General features: G+C 61.4%; 1 protein-coding gene across 3 annotated transcripts; it reads right to left on the reverse strand.

Annotated features, from left to right (window-relative positions):
• Nucleotides 1-414: 414 nt before the first annotated feature.
• Nucleotides 415-27,014, reverse strand: Kcnj4 (potassium inwardly rectifying channel subfamily J member 4). Of its 3 annotated transcripts, none has more exons than XM_047550668.1 (2): nt 26,883-27,014; nt 415-2,092 (listed from the first exon to the last, which is right to left on the reverse strand). In XM_047550668.1, exon 2 carries the CDS (start codon nt 2,051-2,053, stop codon nt 725-727), a length of 1,329 nt encoding a protein of 442 aa, XP_047406624.1. In that variant the 5' UTR covers nt 2,054-2,092; nt 26,883-27,014; the 3' UTR covers nt 415-724. The 3 variants fall into 3 exon arrangements, with proteins under 3 accessions (XP_047406624.1, XP_047406626.1, XP_047406625.1); XM_047550670.1 differs by lacking the exon at nt 26,883-27,014 and adding an exon at nt 26,415-26,472; XM_047550669.1 differs by lacking the exon at nt 26,883-27,014 and adding an exon at nt 23,440-23,489.
• Between the last annotated feature and the right edge of the window lie 397 nt (nt 27,015-27,411).

Genomic DNA, 27,411 nt, shown 5'->3' on the forward strand with positions numbered 1-27,411 from the left:
ATATATAGTTACAAACTCCATTGTCAATCTGGGTGGGGCCGGGGGGTGGCCCAGAGGGACCACAGGGAGGGAGGGAGGGACAGGTCCCCATCCTGCCTCTCCAGGCCCCGACCCTGTGCCCAAACCCAACACCATCCGGGGGCTAAGAAGGCTGTCTTTGGGGGCCTCCAGGGGCCAGCCAGCTGGGCGGGGAGGGGCTGGTCTGGATGGGGGAGGTGCACAGGGATGGCATCTCCTGGTCCTGCAGGTAAAAACGGCAGAGGTGGATTTGGTGTCTCCATCCCGCTCCATTTACAGATATTTACAAAAGAAGTCATGAGCACAGGCCACAGTCATGCAAAAGAAACGCCCCCCCAGCCCCAACACCTGCCCTCCCGGAACCCATGATGCCCACCCCCCAGCAGTCCAGCCACCTTCCCAAGGTTCTGAGAGCAGAGGGGGCACGTCCTTGAAGGGTCAGTGGGGAAAGGGTGGAGGGTCGGGGCCCAGAGCCACCTGTGGGTAGGCGCTGGGGAGCTCCAGCCAAGGGGGCCCAGTGGGAGGGCCCTTCCCAGGGCGGGCTCTGCAGTCAGCAGGATGGGGTCCCACCGTCTCTGAAGCCCCCATCTTCCTCCAGAAGGTCCGTGGAGCCAGGGTCAGCTCTGTCCTGAGTGTGGGGGAGGCCGTCTGGTGTCCCACCCTCAGGCAGAGGCTCTTGCAGGGAGCGCGAGGGCGGGGCCGGAGGTCAGATGGCAGACTCCCTGCGGTAGGAGATATTGTCCAGCGGGAGGGTGGCTTGCATGCGCTCCAGGTCCAGGTGGCTGCCGAACTCCAGCATCCGGATGATGCCGGCCTCCTCCTTGGAGCCCGCCTCCAGCCCCAGGCCTGCAGCCACGGCGGCCGCCGCCTCCTCCTCCATCTCCTCTTCCTCCTGGCTCATGAGGGCCAGCTCGTTCTCGTAGCAGAAGGCACTGGGCGGGGGCGGTGGGGCGGGCAGCACGGTGATCTTGCTCTCCTGCAGCTCCCGGGCGGAGCAGCAGGGCGTGCCGGCCACCTCGTAGGTCTTGTGGAAGCGTGAGTAGTCTACCTTGTAGTGGCTCTTCTCCTCAAAGACCACGGGCTCGAAGCGGTGGCCCCACAGGATCTCACTGGCCAGGTAGGAGCTGCGGGCCTGGGTGGTCATGGCCGTGGCCTCCACCATGCCCTCGAGGATGACCACGATCTCAAAGTCCTCGGACTCCAGCTCCTCCTTGCCCATGCCGTACAGCGGGCTGTCCTCGTCGATCTCGTGGACGATGATGATGGGCGACACCAGGAAGATACGGTCCAGGCCGATGTCGTAGCCCACATTCAGGTCCCGCTGGTCCAGCGGCAGGTACTCGCCCTCTTGGGTCATGTAGGGCTTGATGAGCTGGGCCCGCACGTGGGCCTCCACGATGTGGCTCTTGCGCAGGTTGCCCACGCGCCACATCAGGCACAGCTTGCCGTCACGCACCGAGATGACCGCGTGGTGGCTGAACAGCAGCGTCTGCGCCCGCTTCTTGGGCCTCGCCATCTTGGCCATGATGGTGCCGATCATGAAGGAGTCGATGACGCAGCCCACGATGGACTGGACCACCACGGCGATGACCGCCAGTGGGCACTCCTCGGTCACGCACCGGAACCCGTAGCCGATGGTCGTCTGGGTCTCCACCGAGAACAGGAAGGCGCCCAGGAAGCCGTTCACGTGCATGATGCAGGGCTTGGGGGCCGTGGGGGCCGCCCCGCTGTTGCCCGCCACGCCCCCCGTCGCAGGCAGCACGGGGCTGGCCTCCAGGTCACCGTGGAAGAAGGCGATGCACCAGAAGAGGAGGCCGAAAAAGAGCCAGGAGACGAGGAAGGCCGCGGAGAAGATCATGAGCATGTAGCGCCAGCGCGTGTCCACGCAGGTGGTGAAGATGTCCGCCATGTAGCGCTGCGACTTGTTGCTCAGGTTGGCGAAGTAGACGTTGCATTGGCCGTTCTTCTTGACGAAGCGGTTGCGGCGCTTCCGCCGGGGCACGTGGGCCTGCCCGTTGCGGCTGTGCCCGAGCATGTCCTGAGGGCGGCGTGGTCACCTGGGAAGAGGCAGGGCCTGTGGAGGAGAAGCCGGACAGGTGAGGTGCCGGGCCACGGGCTCACTGCGGGACCGGGGTTCAGGGACGGGGACGTCTGCACAAGACACTCAGGGTCCGAGGAGCCTGGACAGGGCGGTCTGAGCCCCTCAGCCCTGGCAGGCAGGACGTGGCAGGTAGGGCGACCCTGAGGCTGGCCCATCTCCAACAGGGAAGCCAAGGCCACCAGGATCCAGGTCCTAGTCCCTCCCCCAAAGGTGCTTCGCTCACTGTTCTAGAAGCTTCCTGATACCCATCTGGACTCTGCCCTCCAGCGATTGCTCTGCGTTCTGACCCACTCACCTCCCTGTATCCAGCCTCTGCACTTCCAGGTGTCTCAGAGGCTGGACACTCACCTGTGAGGCCCAGTAGTGGCCACCGGCCACCTGTGGCTCTTCATATTTAATGAACATGAAACAAAAGTTCAAGTTCAGTTTCGCATTTTTAGTAGTATTGTAAGTGCTCAGTAGCCACCTGTGGCTAGTGCCACCACACAGGACAGAGACAACATAGGCTTTGTTTTTTCTTTTTTGGTACCAGGGATTGAACCCAGGGGTGCTTTACTACGGAGTCACATCCCCAGCCCTTTTAGTTTGTGTTGAGATAGGGTCTCAGTAAGTTGCTGAGAGTCTTGCTAGGTTTCTGAGGCTGGCCTCTAACCTGCGATCCTCCTGTCTTAGCTTCCCTGGTTGCTGGGATTATAGGTGTGCACCCTGCCCCCCAGGAACGTGGGTTATATCACCATCATTACAGAAGGTTGGGACCTGCGTCCCCATCTCTGTCTGAACCTTTCTCTTGAACTCTTCCCTCCCACTGGCTTTCAGTCAATGAGTCCGATTCTGTCCTGTCCCTAACCTTGTTGGGAGCAGTAGTGGGTGCGAATGGGGTGTGGTGGTCAGGACGGAGGAAGGGGAAGCTCGCCTGAGCTTTGGACTTGTGTAGGCGTCCTTGCTCTCAGGTAGCTCAGAGAGGGAAAGTGGCCTACCCAAGACAGCACAGCTGAGAAGTGAGTGGACCCTGACGAGTTCGTGAGAATGGGACAGGCAGACCCACCACCGTCTGTTTGCCACCTTGGACTGTCTCTCTCTGAGCTTCAGTTTCCTCATCTGCAAAATGAGGGTCAAACCCCTGCCTGGGCTGGGTTGGTGGGGCACACCTGCCATCCCAGAGACTTGGGAGGCTGAGGCAAGAGGAGGGCAAGTTTAAGGCCAGTCTCGGCAACTTAGAGAGTCCCTGTCTCAAAAGAAAATAGGAAGGACCGGGGCTGTGGCTCAGTGGTAGAGCCCTTGCCCAGCATGTGTGAGGCCCTGGGCTCGGCCCCACCCCATCCCGTGCCACCAGAACAATCCCCACTTCACAAGACCCAAGAAGTTAAAGCCAGGCTCCTTCCTTCCCCCCTCCCAGGAGCTGGTGAGAGGCAGGCCGGCCTGTCACTGTCCCCAGCTGTTGCAGCGGAGGAGGTCCGTTATCCCCCCAACCCCGGTGCTGGACACAGCAGCTGGGCCCACAGAACAGACACTCTCTACCCGCCACCCCAGCCCCTGCCACCGGAAGCCCAGGACAGAGCTGGTCCTGCCGTGGTCTCTGAGGCTGTCAGGGCCAGGACCCAGCCTGGGTTCCTGATAACATTTTGGCCCAGAATTATATAAGGCTGGAAGTTTCTATTTTCTGTTCTATTCTTCTTCCTGATCTAATTGTGCATCTGTGGCAATGTTTATACACTTCCCTGGTTCAGGACAACTCGGTTGCCACAGCAACTGGAGCGCACCAACGCTATAATTTAGAGATCAACAGCTTCGGAGCCTGCCTCTCCCCAGAGAAACTCCCTCTCCAGCCCAGGGAGAGTGAGCCCAGCCCCCGCCTCCTCCCCCAGGTCACCCCGCGACGACCCCTGGCTCTCTTTCCTTCCCCGCCCCACCAAGGAACTCCCTGGGGCCCAGAGTTCTGGGTTGAAGTCCCAGATCCGCCCCACCCCACCCTGTAACTTGGGCGAGGCATTGACTTCTCTGAACCTCAGTTTCTTCATCTGGAAAATGGAACCAGCAAGCCCCAGTGTTCTGAAGACCCAGGAGGTCTTGTGGGAATAGCCTGTCAGGCCACAGTGGCCCTTCAGAGGTCCTGACTATCACCAGGATCCCAGATTCTCGCTGTTACCTCCCTCAGAGTCACAAAAGCAAGGGCTACAGGTGGGGCCTGAGGGGACCTGAGGCCACCTGTGTTTTCTGGTCCAAAAGGCCAGTTTTCAGGGGGTCTTCCTTCCCTGTGCTGTCCCCACTGGGCCTGCACCCCCTCCACCAGCAAAACCCCCCAACAGCTGGGGCTGCACAGGCCATGGAGTTCAAGAGCCTTGTTTTACATCTGAGGCGGAGGAGGTCCAGAGATGGAAGGGACTTGCGTTGAGGCCGGTGGGCCCACCTTGGCCGGCCGCTCGGTGCTCTGGAAGGGGGACCCTTTGGAGGGGGCTGGGACTGGGGAGGAGAGGGCACCGGCCCGGCTGCGGCCCACATTTCTGTAGGAGAGAAGCAGGGAGGACGAGGCTTGAGGCCTGGCCTTTGGTGAAGCTCCCGAGCTCCAGAGGAGCTGGAGCTCCTGCCCCAGGCTGGGCACGAGCCAGGCTGCGGGGTCCCCTGGCCCTCTGCCCAGTGGAAATGGCTCCTGACATGGTGGCTCACCTGGTGCTGAGGAAGAGGCCTCTTGGTGGGCTCCTGCCCTCTGGGAGGGGTCCTGGGAACAAGGGGCTGAGGAGCTACCCCCTTCCCGTGGCTGTGTGCTACTGGGGCTTCCCTCCAGGCACTGTCCGCTGCCCCCCATTAGTGAGTGGAGATAAGGGAGCCTCAGCCAGCTAGGGCAGGGCCAGCCCCAGGCCCTGCGAGTCCACTCACGGGACACTCACCCCAACTTCAACACTCATCCCAGTCCCTGCCTTTCCATCTCCTCGACACCCACAATCCTGTGGGCCCCCAGAGCAGCCCCGGCCCCCCTCTCCAGGCCAAAGCAGCGCCCCTCCCCTTCTGCAGGGGGCCAGGCAGTGGGTCCTCAGGGCTCCCAACAAGTCCTGGTGCTCAGCAGCACCAGGAAGTCACCTCCCCAGACCTCCCCTCCACCGTGGCTGTGTGTACCCCAGCCTCCTGGAGACCCCCGTCTGCAGCAACCTGCTCAACTAAGCAACTGCTCTGGCCACCGCAGACCCTTTTAGTAGGAAGGTCACCTGCCAGGGTGTGAGAGAGCACACGTCTCACCAAAAGTGAGATGGACCAGTGGGCATTGTATTTTCATGGACATCACAGGGACACCGCCAGGGTTTCTTTTCCTGGGCCCACAGGGCTTCCTGAGGAAGACTACGTGGCCCTGAGTCACAGTGCAGAGGAGAAGGGGACAGATGATGGGAAGGGACACAGCTATTGACTTCGTACCGACTTCCTCTGAATACAGGTGATTAATTTCCCACCATTAAACACCTTCTCTGGAAGGCCTGAGCTGGCTGGTTCGCTGGCGTCCCATGTGCCCTGGAAGGGTGGAGGCCCTGGGAGGCAGGGAGGCCGGCCCCTCTGACTGTCTTGTGGCCTGACCTCAGACGAGCCTCCGTGCCTCCAGGCCGGGGCTCCGTGTCCTCCTCGCCTCCTCCAGCGCATCTTGGAGCTTAATTCCAGGGTTTCCCAAGCCCTGAGAGCAGGGGCTAGCCCAGGGCGAAATGAAGCACAGGACAAAGGAGTCACTATCCCCATTCCAAGATGGCATCCTGGCCTCTCCATGGAAAGGTTCTTTAGGAAATGACGTGACAGAAGAAGTTGGCGGCTTTTAAAATGGAATGTCCTTTCTGACTCGCTCTGCCAGCCACCAAACTTTGTTTCCTTTTAATTTTACTGAGCGGCGGACCTCCGAAACCTGGGAGGCCTGCGTCCAGATGTCCCCGGACAAGTAGAGACCCGGAGGCCTGAGCAGAGCCCTGGAACGTCCCAGGTGGCACAGCTGTTTGACAACTGCCAAAGGAAACTTGTCGTGGGCAGCGAAGGACCCACAGGGCTGTCGGGGCTGCACCAGGCTATCCCGACCCTGCCTGAGGGGCGAGGGGTGAGGGAGCCGGGCCGCCTGCCCGTGGGTGGAGAGGGGGCAGGAAGGCCGCCCAGGTCCTGTCAGTTCTTAGGTTTTCCCTGGGACTTAATGACACTAGATGTCCCTCCATGCCCACAACGCCCTTGGCAAAAGAAAAGTCAACTTGCCGTCAGCCGCCCGTGGCCCTAGAAGCCTGGCTGTCTTGGAAGCACACCTCTCTCTGCACCGTCCCCGCCCAAGGGACACAGGGTGGCACAGGTCCAGACAGTGGCCCCAGCCCTCCCCACACTCCAGCCAGCCATGACCCTCTGAGGTCGCTGCTGTGGGTGAGACAACAGGGGAGGTGACATGGCCTGCTCCAGGTCACGCGGCTCAGCCTGGCCCAGTGGAAGCTTCTCTCAGAGAAGGGCCGCCCTGCAGGGGTCCTGATGCCGGGCGGGGTCTCGGCACCACGCATCACGGTGCTCTGGCGACTCACAAGTCTTCACGAAGCACCTGCGGGGTTGCCATAGCCCCCCAGCTGAGGAGCTGCGGGCTGCGGGGGGGAGGTGCTGAGCCCAGGGCCACTCGGCTCAGGTGACAAAGTGGGACTGCACTCAGTCGGGCTCACCCCAGGCGGGCCCCTTGAGTGCTGCTCAGGTCGGCTCCCCTCAGGCCTGGCGCGTCGCCTGCCGGGCTGCAGCGGGCCCTCGCTGTCCCCACCACCCACTTCTGACTGACTTCGTGGAACGAAGGTGCTCCCTCCACGTCGGCGCGGCTCCAGCACCTGTGGAGGCCCCAGACTCTCCCCAAAGATGGAGCCGAAGTCCATGCGACCCTACAGAAACACCTCAGGGTCCCGCGGGAGCATGCCAACAGAGGCCTGCTGGGGACCAAGGTGACGGCGGCAGTGACTTCAGGACTGCCCAGAGTTGGCACAGCCCCTCGAGCCCTGGTTCCGCCATGAGGGTGCTCTGGCCGGAGGCCCCTGCTCTGTCCACGAAACTGGACCATATTAGTTCTTGGCAAGAGGGTTGGGAAGCTGTCACGTACCCAGGCGCCCGTCATGGTCTGGGCTACGGGGGTGACAGAAAGGCAGTCCCAGCCTGCTCAACCCACCTGTCCCCGAGACCCCTGGCTGGAGGGGATGCTGGCTCTCCCGAGGGAGTAGGCAGGACAGTGGACAGGCCAAGGGGCAAGCTCCTGGCACCCAGGAGTGTCCTCAGGGTGGGAAGACCTTCCTGGGGGAAGTCCCATCCCCAACATTTGAGGGCACAGAGGCTGCCCCCAACCCCGGGTTGGAGGCCTCTCTGGCCTGAGCTCCCCAGGTTAGGTGGGGCCCTTTCCACGCCAATATGTGGGGCTTTGCAGGGAAACGGGGACTCAAGACCCCAGGCAGCTGAGCCGCACTCTCCCAAGTGCCAAGGGGAGCGGAGGACAGAGCTAGCCACAGGGTAATTGTCCCCGCGTGCTCCAGGCGCTCTGAACCCCCGCCCCGCTCCTCAGACCTGGGAGACCAGACTCCCTGCTCTACGTGGCTCTCGAGCGCGGCACCCTCCCTTCCCAGGGCGGCTGCTCAGCTCTCCTCCACTCTCCACCTGTGTGACCGAGGCAGGGTCTGTCACCTCTCTGGTCCCCGCCCACCTCATCTACAGGTAAAGCTAATGACGGCGCTCACTGCCTAGGATCGCAGCGAGAACAGGTGCCCAGCGCGGAGCAAGTGGTCGGCCGGGTGTGAGTCCCTCCAGGGCTGAGCTGCCCTCTCGATTTCCTGCCCGTTACTCAGATGCAGTTTCCCAGAACCCACTGCACCCGACCACACCTCCTGCCCAGGCTGACCTCCATTAGGGGGTAAACGGGCAGGAGCCGTGGCCTCAGAACCACCCAGAACAGCGCTGTCCTGCCCGCAAGCAGGTCCTCAGCCTCCTCTGGACCTCTGGATCTCCACTTCTAAAAAAAACACAGTAATGCCTACCTGCGGGGTGGTCCTGAGGGTCAGATGTGGATTGTCACAAAAGTGCAAGCCACACAGTGGGTGCTCAGTAAACGCTGTTCACCCCCCATCCCTCCTCTGGACCCTGAAATCCCTCTGCACATCTGCCCCTCCCCGCTGACGAACCCTGTGACATTGCAAAATCTCCTCTGAGCAGCTGAGCATTTAGCACACATATACTCGGTGCAGGAGCTGCCCCGAGTGCTTACAGGGATCGATTTCTATCATCCTCACAGTGACCTCACAGGAAAGTACTATTATCATTCCTATTTTAGAAGTAAGAAAACCAAGACACAGAGAGGTTCCACAGCTTGCCCAAGGTCACACAGCTCATGTGGTAAAACCAGATTTGGGTCCAGGCAGCTGGCACCAGAGCATACTGGCAAGGCCTGCTGCCCTCCTGCCTTGAAGAAACACTGCCGCACCACTCATCTGCTTCCGTCTGATAAACATGACCTACTGTGCGCTGGGTCCGTGGACACCCGTTGTCCTGGGAAAGGAGAAACTGGGTCAGGAGAACAAGCTGGAGCAGGAGTCAGACCTCTGCTCTCAGGTCCAGCCAGAGCCTGGACGCACAGGTGAGTCTGGACTCAGCAGGCTCTGAGAAGCAATGGCAGACACATTCCGCGGCTCTGCCCCTGCCCTGCCTGCCCACCGCTCAGACAGAAGGCGGGACAGTCAGGTAGGCTGGAAGCAAGCGCCCTAGTGTCCAGAGAGGCCTCTGTCAGGGCCAGTACAAGAGCCGGAGGCTGGGGACCCAGAGGCCACCTGCTCCCACACAGGGGTGTCCTGGCTGGCCTCTGCCCTCAGTGGAGAGTTCATTACACCCATAAAGCGGCCACCCCAAACGCCTGGGATTGGAAGGTAAAGGGGTTCCTAGAGGCCTCTCTCCTCCAGAGCAGGCGTGGCTCTCGAAGCGGTGGCTTCAAGTCCCCCGGCTTCCTCGCGGCCCCTACGGCCATGCTCATGAGGTCGCTATTGCTTGCACGCTTGCTGGGGGTCAGGCACACATCTCCGACAGCTTCTGGATCAGCGGGGATGCCGTATGGGCAAGAAGCACGCGGGCGGCCAGTGGTCAGTCAGGTGGCGTGGTTGGAGGGAAAGCCTGGCATGAGATGAGAGAGGAGGTGAGGTGCCCCATCCACACCATCCCTGGAAGAAAGTGGAGACTTGCGTGGCCCGTGGGCATTGGTCAGGAGGATTCTATGTCTGTGTGAAAAATGGCTATAGAATCTTCCAGAAGTTGGGTGCCTCGAGAATCTGCTCAAGGCCCAGTTGTAGCAGCGAAGTGAGCAGAGGAAGCGCTGCAGGGGGAGGGCCTGGAGCCGGGAGGAGGCAGGGCTGGGCTCTCACCCTCAGGAGCACGGGGAGCGGGCAGGCAGTTGCTGGATCTTAAATTTTCGTGTGACATCTTTAAGACAGATAGAGATACCTGACAACAGACTTAAGAAATGACACATCCCAGGGCTGGGCTGAGCTCAGCGGTGGGGCGCTGGCCTGGCACGTGTGCGGCACTGGTTTCGACCCTCAGCACCACATAAGAATAAATGAATAAAATAAAGGTCTGTCAACATCTAAAAAAAAAGAACACATCCCAGCCTCATGTGGCGGTCAAGCTTGGGAGGCTGAGGCAGGAGGATGGCAAGTTTGAGGCCAGTTCGGGCCACTTAGTGAGTTCCTGTCTCAAAATGAAAGATTAAAGGAGGACGGGGGCTGGGGCTGGGTGGCAGAGCGCCTCCCAGCACACGCGAGGCCGGGGCTCCGTGCCCAGCGCTGCAGAGTGGAAGGACCTCACCCGCTCCGGCACAGGCTCAGTGGCCCTCTGTCCTGTCTGGCTCTGAACTCTGCCACGTCCAGGGCTTGGGGCACATCACTGTGACAAAATGTACCAGACTGGTCTCTGTGGTCACTGCACGGGGCACGGTGGAAGCAGGAGGCCAGTGAGGAGGCAATGGTGGTGGCCTGCAGCTGCTAGGATGGTGGCAGCGGAGCCAGAGAGAAGAGAAGGGATGTGGGGACATTCTTTGTTTTTATGTACCAAGGATGGAACCCAGGGGCACTTAACCACTGAGCCACATCCCCAGCACTTTTTTATTTTATATAGAGTTGCTTAGGGCCTTGCTGAGTTGCTGAGGCTGGCTTTGAACTCGTGATCCTCCTGCCTCAGCCTCCTGAGCCGCTGGGATTATAGGCATCCGCCACCTCACCCAGCTTATGCAGGGACATCTGGACAAAGAGTCCTCAGGACTGATGGCCAGTGGGATGTGGTGGGGGGATGGGGAGAGGTAGTGTCAAGAGCCATGGGTGACAGAGGAAGATGAAGAGGCCCAGGCTTCAGAAAGGATGGTTCCTAGAGTGTGGTGGCCTTGAACTGTCCAGATGCAGCTGTTCCCGTGTCAGATCCGGGCCTCCCTGAGCGCTGGGCGGAGCGGGGAGCACACCTGAGTGGACGGTGGGGAGAAACTCGCTGGGCGAAGAGGAGAGGGTCTCAGTGGGACCCACCCTCCGCGCAGGAGAGGCGTCTGGGGCAGCGCCCTGTGGCCGTCCCCACCTGCCCAGGCCACCTGAGCCCGCAGGGATTCGCTCCCTGCCCAGCCCCAAAGGCAAACGCGGGCGCGGATGGTGCTGGGCTGGCCTGCAGGGGCCGGAGCAGAGGCTCGGGAGCTGGGCAGCTGTGGGGGCGGCGGTCCCCGGAGCTTGGGAGTGGGAGCGGCCGAACCCCTCACAGCCGCACCGTGTCCCCTGGTGCCACCCGAGGAGGCGTGGGCAGCAGGAGGACTGGGCATGGCCGTCGGCCCCCTCCCTGGCACCAGGCTCCTCCGTGGAGGCCGCGGGTGGCTCTGTGGCCCTGGGAGCCCCCGCCCCCGACGCCTGGCCGGGGCGCCCGGGCAGCCTGGCTCTGCGCGCGGGAAGCCACCCGTGCCGTCCTTGCCGGCTCCCGCGCAGGCGCAGAAGCAGGAGGGCGCTCGGGGAGCCACGTGGGCCTGCGAGATGTATTTTTAAGTGAAAAAAGGCAACAGTCATGAGCAGCGAGTAGAGTAGCTACCACTGTGTAAAAAGGGAGAGGAGGGGAATTTATAGACACACGTATTTGCTCTTCTCTGGATGGAGACCCAGGAAACTGGTGACATTGGCTGCCTCGGGGAGGAAAGCAGGTGGCTGGGGATGGGGTGGGAGGGAGAATTCGCACTGTTTTTTCGTTTGTGTCCTTTTAATTTTAGAACCATATGAATGTATTACCTATGGAAAAATATACAGAAAAGGTTTTAAAATTGGTGTGTACATATGTGTATTTTTCAGAGAAGGGTCATGACATTCATAAGGTCCCCAACAAGGACTCTGACCCCAGAAAGTCGGAGAACACTTCACCTGTGGGCTGTGTGGCCATGGGGCAGAGTGTTAACCTCTCTGAGTCACATCCATAAAATGGGGAAGAATAACACCCACTCTGTGCGTGCTGCACAGAGGGAGGGCAGGGATTTGTGACCGGGAAGGGCAGAGGCTCTCCCTGGGGGGTGACCCACCGCCTCCTCCTCACCTCCCGGTCTCCCCTCAGCCCCTCTGGGGCTCCTCTGAGCCTTCACCTTTGATGGAGGCTGGTGGCTGGCCTCCACCTTGCTCCGAGGCTCCCCCAGGCCCGAGGGCTGGCTCCCCCTCTCCCACCCCTGCCGAGCCCACGAGCAGTCCCTCCACCTCTCTTCCCCTCTGCAGTCCACCCTGTGATCTCGTCAGTCCTGCGGGTTAAAATACCTCTGGGCCAGGATCTCCCTCCCCGCATCACAGGCTCCTGCTCCGCGTCCGCTGGCCTCTCAGGGCCGTTGAGCACCCAGCATGGCCAAAAGAAAGTGACGCCTCCTCCTCGCCACCCGCCCTCCCCAGCTTAGTGGACCCCCAGGCCTGACACCTGGGCATCGTCCCACACCCCTGGACCGGGGGCACCGAGCATCTGCTGCTGGCCTTCCAGCCTCTCGGGGCCTGCCACGTGGACGCTGCTGGCATCTCAGGGTCCGGAGCCTGCCGCAGTGGCGGACCTTGGGCTGGACCCTGGAGGCTGGCCCCCACCCCAGCCCCACGGGCCATCCTCCTGTCCCATGCCTCGCCACTTGCCCTCCTCTGGCCTCTGTGCTGGCTGGGCTTCTGGCTGCAGGCCCCTTCTCCAGGGTCCCCCGTGTCCCGCCTCGCCGGGCGGCATCCCCCTTCCACGCCCGCCTGCACTGAGGCCTGGCGCTCTCCTGATTCCCACTGTTGGAGCAAAGGACCCCATCTGCAAGGTCCCTCGGGCACAAACCTCGGCTCTGCTCCCGAGGCCCAGAGCCAGGCACAGCGAAGTACTCGGCAGACATCTGACGGCTGACGGGACCCCAGACGCTCTGAGGCTGTCCTCGTCCCCACAGGCCTGAGCACAGTGGGGTCACTGAATGTGACTAAGGAGAAGCTATTTTTGACTCTAGTCAGGGGGCACCTCTCAGCGGAGGTGGCCCCGAGCAGACACCAGAAAGAGACCTTCTGTGCCATCGGACACAGCAGAGTGGCCTGAGCAGCGGAGGTGGACAGGACTCACGGGCCTCGGGCCTCTCCCTCCATGGAACGCTGGCTCCTGCCCGCTAGTCCTTGACTCAAGGTCCTGGACCCCCGGCAGGGAGCTTAGTGGGATGGCAAGCAATGGACAGAGGCCCCAGGAGGGCCACCCAGGGTGGCAGGAATGGCCAGCCCTGCTCCAGCCCCAGCTCTCCCCCTCAGCCACAGCTAAGAGACTGTCACCAACAGAACGCCTACTATGCACCTACTAAGCATGCTCAGCCACCATTTCTGACTCTCTCCCCGGGTTCCCGAGACCAGAGACGCTCTACCTCCAGCCAACCCCTCATCCATTCATTCACCACCTGAAATGTGTCCTGAGGTACAGCAGCTGCCTTCCTGCCTGGTGTGACCCCAACACGGCGAAGGCTGTACCTCGGAGGGGGCTCTGTAACTAACCATCAAGTGGATGGACATTTACTGAGCACCTACTATGTGCTGCAGAAGAGAATAAGACGCAGCACTGCTTTGCTGAGCTCCTATGTAAATGTCCTGTGTCGGGACAGGAACCAAAGTATCCCCACAGCCAGAGGCTGAGGAAGATACAGGGGGGACCAGAGAGCAAAGGCAAAGCTGGGTGGGCAGTGAGTGGGGAATTTGGTCCAGGTGGGACAGAGGCCTCAAGGATGGGCTTCTGGGAGGAGCTGAGCATGGGTACCTGGGGCCCCTTGGGCAGCTGGAGGCAGGGGTGCTTCTAAGGGCAGAGCAGAGCCTTCCTGGAATTCCTGGGACCCAGCATCCAGGAGGAAAGAAACCTGCTCACCTGAGCCTATGCTCAGTGCGGCCTCAGTTCCTACACAGGACAGTAGCTTCAAACTCTTTCTTCTTCCTCTTCTTTTTTTTTTTTTTTTTTGGTTCTGGGAATGGACCTCAAGGGTGCTCTCCCACAGAGCTACACCCCCAGTCCTTTTTATTTTGTACTTCGAGACAGGGTCTCACTAAGTTGCTGAAGCCAGCCTCCAACTTATGAACCTCCTGCCTCAGCCTCCTGAGTCCTTGGGCTCACAGGTGTGCACTTCTGCCTTCAGAACTTTCACTCTTCAACCCAGACCCCGGGAGAAAGCGAACGTTTTGTTTGTTTTTATCGTTACTTAATATATATTAATATAGGATATTAACCCATATTATAGTCATGTGCAGAGTGTTTTGAAAAAAAAAAAAAAAGTTGCACGACTCACTACATCAATTCTACAACCTGAGAAAGGGCCAGGACCTGTGTCCTCAGTGTCCCCTCAGGACAGTGGGTCGAGACAGGGCCCTGGGGCTTGTTTTAAAGCTACAACTGACTCCTGGAGGCCTGACCAAGGGGACGCCATCAGAGGCCACTGAGGAGGCAGGCAGACCCAGGGCCCCCTGGACGTGCACACAGCTGCCCAGACAGCACAGACTGTGGGTTCTAGGTCCAGTCCCCTCCCGGCCCTGGGTTAGAAGTGTTCGCCACCGCCCGGCAGGGCCTCCCTCCTCCTGGACGGGGCCCCCCTCACTCCCGCTGGATTGCCGGGTGCGTGCTGCCGCCTTATCAGTGCAGCTGGTGACTGTGACTCCTGCCCACAGCCACCCTCTCTGTGCCCTGGCCCTGATCTCAGGGACCTGGGACAACTCTCGCCTGTGGCCACAGGCCTCTCTGCCCTCCCTGGCTCCCTCTCCTCTCAGCTGCCCAGTCACTTCCTGGTGGCTGGGGGACAGCCCTGAAGCCCAGCCAGAAAGAGACTCTTCCAAGGTCAGGTGGCCTTGGGATCCGCAGCTGCATGGCCGGGTGCCTGTGTTCTGTGCCCAGCATGCCCACCCCCACCCAAGCTAGGACAAGGGGAGGAGAGGGAGGCTGAGGGCCCAGCGGCAAGTGGGGTGCCGGGGCCTGGGCGCCAGCAGTGGCCACCATCCGCTCACAGACTCCCGGGCAACCCTCAGACACGGTCCGAGCCCACACCTGCGGAGCAGGGACCGATACTGAGAGGAGAAAGCGTCCCGCACAGTAGCAGCCTCTCAGGAGTGCAGCTGGACTCGAACCCAGAGCCTCTGTTTCCCACCCTGGGCCTCAGAGGGGACTACTGAGGCCAGAGAAGCTGGGCGGGGGAACAAGAGGTGGGCCGCCCTCCTGTCTGTGCCTACCCCACTCCTTTGTGGCCTCTGGGGTCCCCTAATCGCTGACCTGTCTGATGGCACATAGCACTCGCTGTGCAGAGGCCCCCAGCTGCTTCTCAGGTCACAGGGGCAGGAGAGCCTCCTGCAGAGGCTGGGTGGGGGCTGGGAGAGAGCTGCCGGGAGCGCAGGGAGAGAACGCACGGAGGGGCCAGAGGCCAGAGGGGGAAGCTTGGTGCCCTCTCTGCCACCAACCCCCGATCAAGCCTCCTGCCCTGGACCCCGACCTCCCAACCGGAGGGCGGGTCAGTTCCCCACAGCTTAGCCTCCCCTCCTCTCCGTCCCTGCCCAGGTCGCCTACTGCCCCTGAGGAACCCGGTGGAGCTGTGCGCTCTGGCACCAGAGAGGACAACCAAAGGGAGGGGCCGGCACAGCAACACCAGCTCCCTGAGGGACAGGGCCCTGGTCAGCGTCCTGTGGGGTGGGCGGGAGGCTGAGCTCCTTCCTCCTGGTGCTGCCACAAGGCGCTGCACCTGCCCCCTCTCCAGTCGGGATTTTCCCCCAAGTGGGGGCTCAGAGATCCAGGGCCTCCGCTCCTCCTCTAAACCCAAAGACACAGGGCTGTCCTAGAGGGAGAGGAGGGTGTCAGTCCCTGGGGGCTGTCAGGAGGCAGAGGAGTTGGGAATAGCCATGGGCTCAGGTCTGGCCTCAGTTCTGCTGCCATCGCTGTGTGACCTTGGCAAACCCCTGTGGGTCTCTGGGCTGAGTCTTCATCTCCCAGGAGAGGTGCCAGAGAAAGGACAATGCAGGAGGAGACGGGGGCTGCCAGGTACCGCTGGGGAGAGTTTTCCTCTCCATCGGAGTCGGGGGGCTCCTCTGTCCAGCAGCACCCTAGGTCCCTCTACCCTGCTGGAGCCCAGGGGTCCCTGGGGAGGCCTACGCCAATGCTCCCAGCCGGCAGGCCACAGGACAGTGCTGCCATCTCTCTGCACAGCTCCCACCGGGTCTGAACACCAAGGACCACCTCCCCGAGACTGAGGTCCCGCGGGGCTCCCTGCCTCCGCTTGCCAGCCGGGCCAGATATTCCAGTTGTTGGCACGGGGGCAGTCAAGGCCTAGCCAAGTAGCCACAAGGGAAGGACAGGTGAACTGCCACAGGGAGAGAGGGGAGCGCCAGCTGGGAAACGCAGTGGAGGGGCCCAGAGTGGCTGAAGCTGGGCACACAGCTGTGCGTCTCAGCCCACAGGCCTGGGGCAACCCGCGGCCGCTAAGCCTCGGTTTTCTCATCTGAGCAGTGCGGGCGATGCCCGCAGAGGGCTCTGGGAGGATCAAGTGAAATCATGAATAAGAAACCCGGCAAGGAAGGATCCCTGCGCCCCGGGACCAGCAGCACCCCCAAGAAAGCCTCTGTAACCCTGGTCGCCAAGCACAACCCCTGGAGTGTGCTAGGTGCACAGCTGCGCGCTGGGAGGAGGCTGGAGGAGGCCAGGACGGGAGGCAGAGGCAGGGGCCTTGTCCCTGTGTGTTCTGGGCAAGAGCCCTCCTCTTCAAATTTAGTCCCGGGAGCTTCTGTCTGCTTCCCTTACTGAGCCTCCACGTCCCTTGCTGCCAAGGCGAAGCAGCGCCTGCGCCCTCGGTCCGCCAGGCTGACCCAGGGGCCAGAGGGCAGGCTGCCTTGGTAGCGCCGGCTGAGCCCTCTGCGATGGGGTCGGTGGGGCCGGGGACTCAGAGCCGGAGCTGGCAGGAGCGCGCCCAGCCGCCAGGCCGGCGCTGCACGCCCCCCACCCCTTCCGCGCGGCGAGGGCGCGCCGGCGGGAGCGCGCCTGTGACTCAAGCGCTATTCATAGTGGCGCTCCACCAGCTGCAGCGTCACCGGCACAGAGGCCTCAGCCCATATTATTATTTCAATTACCATCTGAATTAAAAGTTTGAGCAGCGATCAGCCCACGTAGCGAGGGGAAGAGGGAGCAGGAGAAAAATAAAGATGAAAAGGAGAAGGGCTGGGCCTGGAGATCCCCCACACCCAAGGAGCGCTGAGTCGGCCCAGGAGGCTTAAAGGTTACGCCAACCCCCAGGACGCCTGCCCGCCCCTTTGCCAGGGCCCAGGGTCCTTGTGGCATGGGAGGAGCATTTTGAGACAGCAGCCCAAAGGCAGCTACTTAGTGGAAACAGATCATTCCTTCCAGATTCTTTGTCATACAGATGGGCAGACCAAGCTCAGAGAGGGTGATGGACTGACCTAAGGTCACACAGCGAGCCCAAGGCAGCTGTCTCCAAGACCACCTCTTGTCAAGCAGATCCCACACTCAATTTCCCCTGACCTCACCAAACCCTATGACACTGACATCTGGCAAGGAGGACAGAGGTGGAACCTGCTGTCCCTGCTGGTTTCTCTCTCTGTTCTCAGAGCCTGGTTCTTCCACCCAAAGCCCTAACCTGGAGTCATGCCCTGCAGGACCCCAGCCTCACACCTCATGCAACCATCAACCCGAAGGCCCCCTCTTGCCCACTCGGGCAGGACACAGAGCCCCTGGCTACAACAGCAGCCTGGCTGAAATCTACCTCTGGACACCTCTGGGCAGGTAATCTCTTGTCCTGAGCCTCAGTCTTCCCATCTATTAAATGAGTCATCCCCTCCAGTTCATGTCTCTGTCTTCAGAATGGAGCCCCCAGAGGATCTCTGAGGGGGTGTCAGGCTGTGGGGGCGACTAGACCATCTCCTGCCAAACCCCAGGCCAGGGGAGGAATATTTCCCACTTTTTCCAGGGAAGCCCCAAAGACAGCCCCCGAGAATTGGATCAGCCTAAGTTCCAATGCAGGCTCCTCGGCACTTTCTTGCTGTGTGACCTTGGGCAGATAACATAGGCTTTCTGGGCCATGGCTTCCCCATCCGTAACACAGGGATATTAAATCAACAGTGCAGGGTTGCTGAAGGACTAGATGAGAACTTGCCGAGGTTCCTAGCCCGGTGCCTGGGGAGGCAATGTGAGTTACTAGCTGGGAAAACGGGAAGTGGGGGCGCTAGCTCCCAGCCCCTCCTGGGGGAACATCAAAGACTCCTAGGCTTTGGGGGCGGGGGTGTCATTCAACCTGGCCCATGAAGCAGGAGTCACAAGGCCAGGCTCCCTGGTTCCTCTTGAATAGGCCTGGGAGTGGGGCGCTCACTACTTCACCCACGTCTACAGCTGCTCTACCTTTCTTGACCTCTAGTTCTAGGCATTTTCTAGAGTGGACCAGAACGTTCTAGCTTCACCCCAAATCCAGCATGTCCCTGCCTGGACTGCCCGAAACTGCCTCTAAATGAGCCTGCAAGGAGCTCCTCAAACAGACCAAGCAGGACCAGCGCTGGGTCGGGGTGCTGCCTGGGAGCTGTCCAGGCTAACCACGGACCTCCTGCCTGTCTGCTTCCAGGTGGGCTGGGAGCCAGGACCCCCGGCTTCAGGCCCTGGCTCTGTCACCTCTGCCCTCAAACCATCTGTGACCCTCAGGGACCCACGTCCCCTGCTGGGTCTTAGTTTCCACATTGTAAAAAGAGGGATCTGATCAGTGACACAAGCTCAGAGAGTCGGTCTGGCTGAAGACGCCCCCCACCTCCCCACCCCAGCCGTGGTCGGGTGGCTGCCCCCGTCTCCACCCAGGCCGCTCGGTGCGGCTCCCACGCATTGTGGTTTCAGGACCAGAGAACGTGACTGCTCTCCTGTGCCCTCCATCCAGTCTAGTGCCCTGAGCGTCCGTCATCCCCACTTTACAGCGCCGGAGATGGGGGCATAAGGTGAGGCCGCTTGCTGCCCAAGGTCACAGAGTAACTGGAAACACAGAGCCCCTTCCTCAGACCCCAGAGAGCCCAGCACCCACAAGCTCCTCCACCAGGAGAGTCACCGAAACCTCCAGTGGCCAACTGTTCTCTATACAGATGTGGACTCGGCGTGAGGGGACCTGCCCAAGGTCACACAGCAAGCACAGCAAAGACAATGAGGGTCCCAGGCCTCCCCTAACCAAGGTGGGGACACAGCATGGCCTGGCTTCCACCCCAGGTTGGGGATCTCCCCAAGACTGGGGCCTTGTCCTGCCTCCAGGACTGTGTCGCTGCCCCGGAAGCCCCACACCTGCGCCTGAGGTGGGAAGAGCGGGCAGAGGGCAGGGAGGACGGTGGCCTCTCGGCTTGGCCGGCCCTGCCCCTCCCGCTCCCTTGGGCGGTGGGGGGAGCTGTGATGATGTAATGTGCTCGGCTTTCGTCCCGGTGCCAATCTCAGAAGAGACGACAGATTGCAAGAGCCAAATTTGGCATCCTAGGGGGAGAGGCATGAAGAGTGGAGATGTGGAGGAGAGGAGAGGAGCCTGGGAGGTGCGGAGAAGCCCCCTGCCCGGCGGGCCGGGTGCCCCTCCCTCCACTCCGACCCCTGCTTCCTCCTGGCCCACCCAGCGGCCTTGCTCCTCGGTCTGGGAGGCTGGCCGGGCTGCTGCCAGGACCCTCCCGCCTGGCGCTGCCAGTCTCGCCCTCCCACCCCCACCCAACACAGCTCCAGCACCGTTTCCCACCGCCGCTAGTTTCCTGGTTACCACGTCGCTGGTTGTCATGTCGCTTACATGTCCTCGTGACTCAGTGGTCCCCGCAGAGGGGGCCCCTCCTCCTCACACCCCCCTTGGCACTCGCCCCCGCCTCCCCCAGATCCACATTAAGAAGCAGCCCGCCCTGGGAGCCCGCCCGGTTCCCTCCCTTCCTCCCATCCCGAGCCCGGGAGCCTTCCTGCAGGCGCCAGAGCTCCTCCGCTCCCCTTCCACAGACGTCTCTCAAGGACCTACTGTGCTCCGGGCTCCTGCAAGCTGCTCTCAGAGACCTGACAGAGTCTGTAAACCACTCGGTGCCTTGAGGAAGTCAGTGACATGGCCCCATTCTCCAGATGAAGAAACTGAGGTTCAGAGAAGTCAAGCCAGCTGCCCAAGGTCACCCCAGGAGAAACCCATGGCCAATTCTTTTTGGCCACGGTCCCCTCAAAGGTTTTCTTCCTAAGAGAAATTTCTTTTCAGGGATTCTTCTCAAGGGATCTTGAGGAACAGCTTCCAAGCCCCAGATGCCCCTTCTAGCTCCCAGACACTCCGTGGCGGCAGCCAGGCCTGATTCAGCCATTTCCCTTCACACCCTTCCCCCACAGTTGCTCCTCAATTCCTTGAAGGTGAAATGAGTCCTGGCCCCTCTGCCCAGCACATTGCCCATCCTGCGGCCAGCCGCCTGCTCGTGGAGCCAGAACTCTCCATTGGAGGTCAGTGGGGCAGGAATGAGGTTCCACAGTTGTGCAAGTTGAGGCTCAGGGAGAGTGGATTGCCCAGCCTGCTAGCTTCCCAGCTGGCTCAACTCCTTTCTGGGAGCCTGAATGGAGGATATATGGGGCTTGATGCCCAGCACGGCAAACCCCAGAAAGAGTCCTTCTTTCCAATGGAGAATACGGTCGAATGTTCCAGACGCAGCCCTGCAGGCTCCAACTTGGCTATGGGTTCGCTCGGAGGCCAGCGGCCCTTACTTCTGCTGTCTTGCACACACCCTCATCCCAGCGGGCCTCTCTTCCACATGCCTCCCTCATCAGAGGTCACGCCAGGGCCACAACTAGGCTCTTGAGCCCCTCGCAGCCCCCTAAAGGCCTAAAGCCCTAGAGGTCATGGGACCAGAGTAGATGTTAGCACGCGCTCCAGTCCCTCTCTGGACCTCCCATGCCTGGCCCTTGGGCCTCCCTGCCTCTGTTCCCAGGCTCCTTCACCCGCTGCTTGACATCCCACCACTCCTGAGCGTCTTTCAGCGCAGCCACCACTACCCTCCAGCTTGCCAGCTCCCCACCCTGCAGCCTGGGCCCTGGAGGCAGAGTGTGGGTGGGGGAAAGTAGACTGAGTGGTAGGGGTACATTCTGCAGGTGGCAGGGCAGCTCTCCCTGCTCAGGGAATCTCAGACCGCTCTTTCCTCGGGGTTCTCCCTCACCAAGGAAAAAGCAGTCTCTGCCTTCTTCCCCAGCCTCAGTTTCCAAAACTGTAAAACAACACGGTCATTTACAGAATCCCAGCCCACCCACCCTGGGCTCTCCTGGCACAAAGTGGGTGATCAAACCCTGAGAAGTAGAATTTCTGTCAAACTGAAAGGCCAATTTGCAACTAGGCTGCAGTTGGGAAATAGGGAAGAAGAGACCCCACTCACACACCTTGCCACAAGTCACCTGCCTGGAAGCTCCCCGCCATGACAACGCTGGGTGGGTGGAGGCAAGGAGAGGTCATGACCAGGGCAGGAGGTCAAGATCCCTTCCACCCACGCCCCTCTCTTCCTCCCTGCAGCCCAGACCGCACCGGTCCTGACCGACAGACTGACAGCGCAAGAGCGCACCAGTTCCGGGGAAGTCACGGGACCGCGCCAAACACGCGCGGGGCAGCCAGGACCCGGGTCAGGGATAAGGTGGAAGCAGGAGAGAGGCCCGGCCCCGGGACACACAGACATGCAGGCGGCCAGACAGACGGACAGACGGATGGACAGCGCCCGGCTTACCGCGGGGCTGAGGGTCCGACGAGTGTCCGGGAGGCGGCAAGCGGGCGCTACATCCCCCGGCGCAGTCCAGCGGGCGGCGTCCGGGAGGGGAGATGGCAGTCCCGGCGCCCCCTGCCCGCGATCTCGGCCGGCCGGCCCGCGCCCCGTCGCCGGCTGCCGGTCGGTCTGGGCGTGGGGTCTCGGGGTCTGGGCGCCTCCGGGCCGTCGCGCGCCGCTCCCCGCGGGCCACCCAACTTTCAGCGCTGCCACGCGCCGCGCCCTGGGCGCCGCTTGGGCGTCAGCATCCTCGGCCCCGGGCCCGGGCTCAGAGCGCGGGACTCGGGGACCCAGGGCGCCCGGCCACCCGCGCTCGCGCCCCCCGCCCCCCCCGCAGGCGCTCGCGCTCCGCCGCCCCCCGCTGTTCCCTCGCTGTCACTCGGTCGTACTGCACGCTGTCCCCCGCCCTCCACTCCACTCCCTGCGCCGCTGCACCGGTCACCGGTCCCGCGACCCTCTCGGCCTTTGGGCCTGGGGTCGCCTCCCCGCTCCCGCCGAGCGGGCTCGGCCGCCACCTCCCGCCCTCGCTCCGCGTGGCTGCCTCCCGCTCCTCTGGGTCTCTGCCTATCTCGGCTCCGTCTCTCTCGCGGTCTCTCCCGCCTCCCTGTGTCTCTGTCGCTTTCTCCCAGCGGGGTCTGTCAACGTCCCTGTCGCCCTGCGGGTCCCCCTGCTCTCCCCTGCACGCCTCTGCACTGTCTCCCTCGCGGGCTGTCCGTCTCCGTCTCTCCTCCCACTCGGTGCGGCCCCCTCTGTCTGGGACCCAGGCCCCCGCTTCGCCGCGTCCCCGCCTCGCCCGGGAGCCCGAGCTCCCGCCGCCCGCGGCGCGCCGAGAACTCCCAACTCGCCGCCCGCCGCCCGCTTTGCGAGACTTTCGCCCCTCCTCACACGTGACCCGCGCCCCGCTGCGGAGGCCGCGCGCCCCCCAGCCCCGCAGCCCCGGGCGGCCCTGGGGCCCTGCTCAGCCCCGCGCCCCGGCCCGCGCGGGTCTCCGCCGCTCCTGCGGGGCCCGCGGCGCGGGGCAGGGGCCGGGGCTGGGGGCTGCGGGGCCCGCTCCTGCCCCAGATCCTGCCCGGGTTTTCCTCCTCGCCCCTGGAGCGCTCCTCCCAGAACCCGTTCCGGGGATCCGCTCCCGTGTTTTCCAGCCCCCCGGGGCAGGTGGGGAGGGTTCCTCCGAGCCGGGAGGCGGGTGGGTGGGAGCGGGGGGCCTGGGGTCCCGGGGCGCCCGGCCCCTCTCCTTGGCGGCCCGCGATCCCTCCCGAAGGACCTCAGTTAAGGGCCCCAAGCACCCCGCTCCAGGACACCGAGGTGGACCTGCTGGAGGGACCCTCGCGATCAATTATTTTACAGACGGAGAGACTGAGTACCCGGGAGGGTCAACTCACCCAAGGTCACCCAGAGGTGGCAGAGCCACACCAAACTTGTCAGTTTTCTGCCGTCCCCCACTGCCCTTGTCTAATTAAGCTGTCCTAAGGGAGGATCCGTGCACTTATCCCAGACTCAACCACCAGTGTGTCCAGGTGGGAGCTCCCAGCAAGCGACCCACAGTCCCTGTGAACTAGCTAGTCAGTGGCCATTCCGCCACCTCCCTCCACCCCTCCAAAGGGATAGGAAGGAAAGTGCATGCCTTTGTGCTGCTAGGATGTGCAAACACCTGTAGTTAGACAGCCAGAAGAACTTTCTTGGGAGCCTGGCCATCTCTGACTAGCCCCTGCTCAGAGAGGGAGAGACAGGCATCCGAAAGCTGGGTGAGAACTGACAGAGTCCGAAACCCCGGTGTCTCTTACTCCAAACCGATTCTGAGCAGGCAACCACCAATAAGCAAGCCACCTCGTTTTCCTGTCCCCTGGACTGTCCCCAGGTCCCAACTCAGCATAGCGTACAGTCAAGCGCCACCTTATCCTGCACACCATATACCCCCGCATGCACCCTGATTCCCACAGATCCAGAACACACCAGATGCCTGCACACCGCTGCGCTGGGTGCTGTTCCTCCTGCCTGCGAGGCCCTGCTGCTTTCTGCTGTTCTCCAAGCCCCTCGGTCCACCTCCCTAGAGGCCTCCTGATGCCCACAGCAAAAGTCATACTCTACCTGCTCATTCATTCCCTTGGCCAGCACCAGGTGCCCACCATGTGCCGGTGCCTGGGCTGGGCACAGTATGGTTCTTGCTGAAGGAGTCTGGGAGTCAGCCCCACCTGGGCTCAAAAGCGCTTAGGAGCTACCTGACTTTGAGCGAGTGTTTTATTTAACCTGGGTGTTAAATGGGGACTCTAACAGCCCCCGCCCTGCACACAAGGGCAGAGTAACTTAGTTGGCCGCCCAAGAAATGCACAGCTCATTGTAGGTGCTCCATAGCACAGCGCAGTCCTAGCCCGGCAGGCCTCCACTGCACGGGCGTCTGCCAGGCCTGCACCCCTCATTACCTGCTCTGCCCCGGGCAGGCAGCCAGAACTGACGTGACTGGGCACGAATCCTCTGTGTGAGCCACTGAGTACCCAGTTAGCAACCCGTGTGTGCCTGGGGCCCAGCACACCTTTGCATGGGCTGGAAGTGGGAGGATACAGGTGATGAAATGACCATAGCCTCTTCCCCTCACTGGAGGCCTGGCCTGGAGGCTGCCCGGAGTGTGAAGTGCAAGGGAAGAAGGCAGCCGAGAGGAGCAGGGCTGGGTAGAGAGGTGGGATGTCTGTCCAGACTGCCGAGTCACGCAGAAGTCCCCCAATGCCAGGTTACTGGGCACAAGGTTGAGGTCACCTTACTGGGCCCCTGCAAGGAGGGTTGGCTGGGAGGAAGTGATGAGAGACAGGCAGAGCAGTTCCAGGAAGGAAGAGGTTTGGGGGTGCCAGGATCAAGTCCCTCTGCCACCATCAACCTCTCTGTGGCCCTGGGAAGCTCACCTGTCTGCTCTAGGCCTTGGTTTCCTCATAGGTAAAGTGGGAAGGACAAGATCCACTTTAACCAGCTCTCTTGAGGATGATTCAAGATCAAGGAAGAATTGGCCATGGTCCCTCCCATGGTTGAGTATCTCTGGCCCTGTTTGAGGTGGGGGGTTTGGAGGGATGCTGTGACACAGGTGTGCACAGGCCTGCCACGGTGTGTGTGTGTGTGTGTGTGTGTGTGTGTGTGTGTGTGTAAGGGGGCTGGGAAAAAGGGGGCTGTGTGTCAGAATCTTTATGACCCTGGGCAAGTTGCTTGTCCTCTCTGCACCTCAGACACCAGATCTGTAGGGACAATCCCGACTGCGTCCCCAAGGGGCAAGTAGGTTTTGTCATCATCATCCAAGACAGAAGCACACGCAGGATGGGGCGAGAAGAATGAGCTTCCAGGGCAGCTGTACCTCTAGGCCTCTAGGCCAGCACCAGCCCAGGCCCTCCAGGCCTTGTCTGCCCCTACAGAACCCCATGGGCTCTGTTAGCAATGGCGGAACAAGCGAGGCACGCAGGCCTGCAGGCGGAAGCAAGAGTGAGGTTCACCCTGCAGTTTGATGATGCCCGCCCTTTGTCCCTCAGTTTACCAAAGCTCCCCGCCCAGGCCCATTCTCCCATTTGACCCTCACAGCTTGGAGGCAGAGGTCACAAATGTCCTCACTTCACAGGTGAGGAGACTGAACTAATAGCCAGAGGGCGGAAGTGATTTGACCAGGATCAGTCAGGGTTAAGCAAACGGCCAAACCAGGATCTGAATTGGGCCCAACTCCTCGATTCTGGTGAAAGGTCATTCCAGGCCAGTGGAGCACTCACTAGCCAACCCACTCTGGGGGCCTGCTCAGGCCACCCACCAGGTCCTGAGGGCATGTGAGAGGACTATGCAGAGTGGAGGGCAGAGGGACTTGGACCAAGCCGGTGAGAAGCCGAGGAGAAGAGGGAAGGGTCACTTGGAAATGCCAGACTCACAAAGTCCAGTTTGGGGCCCAGAGAGTTTTCCTTAAAGTCCAGTTGTCCCACTCTGCAGATGAGACAAACTGAGGCCACACAGCTGCTTAGATGGGAAATCAGATCAGGGCACAGCTGGCCTGCCTCAGGGTGCTTAAATCCTGCAGCTCCGAGGGGTGAGGTCCAGAGGTGGCAAAAGGGATATTAGGATGGCCAGGACCCATCCCAGCAGGCTGTGCCCCAGGGATGGGGGACTGTAGGGGTCTCTCCTGCCCCTGCCCCCTCCCTCACCCACCCCCCAGCACTCAGTAGTCACCAGGGTGGAATATTTTAGCACCTATAGAAAAACCGCCACAGACGGCCGTGGCAGCTGTTGCTAAGGAGACGCTCCCAAAATAGCCCCCCTCCGCCAACCTTTCCCGCTGCTGCTCCTGCTGTGGGGAGGGGAGGAGGCCACGCGGGAAGGGGTGTCACATGAGCCCCGGCCCCAGGCTCACCCACCCACCCGGCCCCTGGTGGCCACTCTGGCCAGACCTGGGCTGCCACAGGTCTGTGGAGGGGCAGAAGCCAGCCTGTGCACACCCATGGCTTGTGGGGAGAAGGTCACTCAGGTGAGGGGATAAGGAGGAGAGAAGCCTCTGCAGCCACTGTCGCACACAAGAGGCCACAGATCCTCGCACACAAGTGCACATGCAAAAGCAGCCCCACACATGCCCATGAGACATTCACACACAGCAGCAAAGACACAAATAGCTGCCCGGGTAAACACATATGCTACCATGCACAACACACACCTGCACGCACCCTCCACGACACCATAAATACACACGCAAATACACATCTCAAGTGCACACAGTCACCACTGCGTGCAGCCAGGCATACGGACACACGCAGCCTTCTCAGTGCCTGGACACACATTCACAAATACACACAACTGTCTCAACTCGTGCCCAACACCAGGCACCGGAAGGGTGTTCAGTTACCCAGTGGGCTCTGTCCAGGGCCAGGTTGTGGGACTTATGCATCCTCACTTAGTGAGGACCTTGCGATCCAGACATGGCACAGGATAAGGAGGATGTGTCTGGGCGGGAGGACAGAGTGTCCTGCCTCTGTGAATCCCTCCAAGTCTGGGAACTGTCTTAGGAGAGCCGTCCTGGGCCCGTTCCACTGGGAGGGGAAGCAGAGCAGACTCACCTGCAGTCTTGAAACCTCTGGGCATGGAGAGAAGTTCTGAGGCCCAGGTTCTCGGTGCAGCTGAATGTCACCCAGGCTGCCCTTGGGCCTGGGGTGATGAAGAGGACAAGGTGGCAATAGAGAGCCAATGGTGATGGTCCTTGACATGTGCACAACACTTTACAGTTTACAAGCTGCTTGTACACTCCTTGATTACTTCACACACTTGGTGACATTGGCTACTCTGAAACATTGGTGGTGATGTCCCATCTCTGAGACCAGAGAAGGAGAGGGGACTTCAAAACCACACAGCAAGTTATTAGCAGAGCCAGAACCAGAACCAAGGAAGGGCCAGCGCCCAGCCCTGCTGGCCTTGCACCTGGCTGCCCTGTGGTGCTGGGAAGCAGGTCTCCCGGGGTGGGCCGGGGCCTGGCCTTGCCCCTGATATGCCCAGTGATACCGGGATCAGCCAAGCCCTTGTCTCCCCACCTGGAAAGCTGAGAAGCAATCACCATAGGTGTATCAAGCAGCAGTCTGAGGCCACAGCCAGAGCTGGGGAGTGGAGTTTGCCGGATGCCCTCAGAATGCCAGCGCAAGGACGGAGGCGGCCGAGTCGCTCCCCCGCGCAGTTGACCGGCCGCGATCTCTCTCCCATCTCTCTCTGTGGCTCCAGTTTAGAAATCCGGCTCCGGGTCTTCGCTCGCTCCTCGTCACTCTGGAGACGCGGAGAGCGGCTTGCGGTTGCCGTGGGAACCTCGCCAGGGCCCAGGCGCGCGGCGCACGACTCTCTGCGCTGGGCACCGGGCCTGAGCACCCTCGCGGCGACAGTGGCGTTTTGGGTCACTGAAAGACACCTGTCGCCAGCCGCGAGGGCGGGGGCGTCGTGGCCCAGGTTACTAGTCTTTTTTTCCTTTAATTGAGGTGTAACTTATTAGCAGCAGGGCATTGGTGCTTGATGAATTTTGCATATGTATAAACCCTTCGCACCACCCGGATGAAGATGCTGGACGCTTCCAGC

Source organism: Sciurus carolinensis, chromosome 4, assembly GCF_902686445.1.
Source record: "Sciurus carolinensis chromosome 4, mSciCar1.2, whole genome shotgun sequence".
Taxonomy (NCBI): Eukaryota; Metazoa; Chordata; class Mammalia; order Rodentia; family Sciuridae; genus Sciurus; species Sciurus carolinensis.

Coding starts and splice junctions, on each gene's coding strand:
- Kcnj4 (XM_047550668.1), bottom strand. CDS start 2,053: ATGCTCGGGCACAGCCGCAACGGGCAGGCCCACGTGCCCCGGCGGAAG.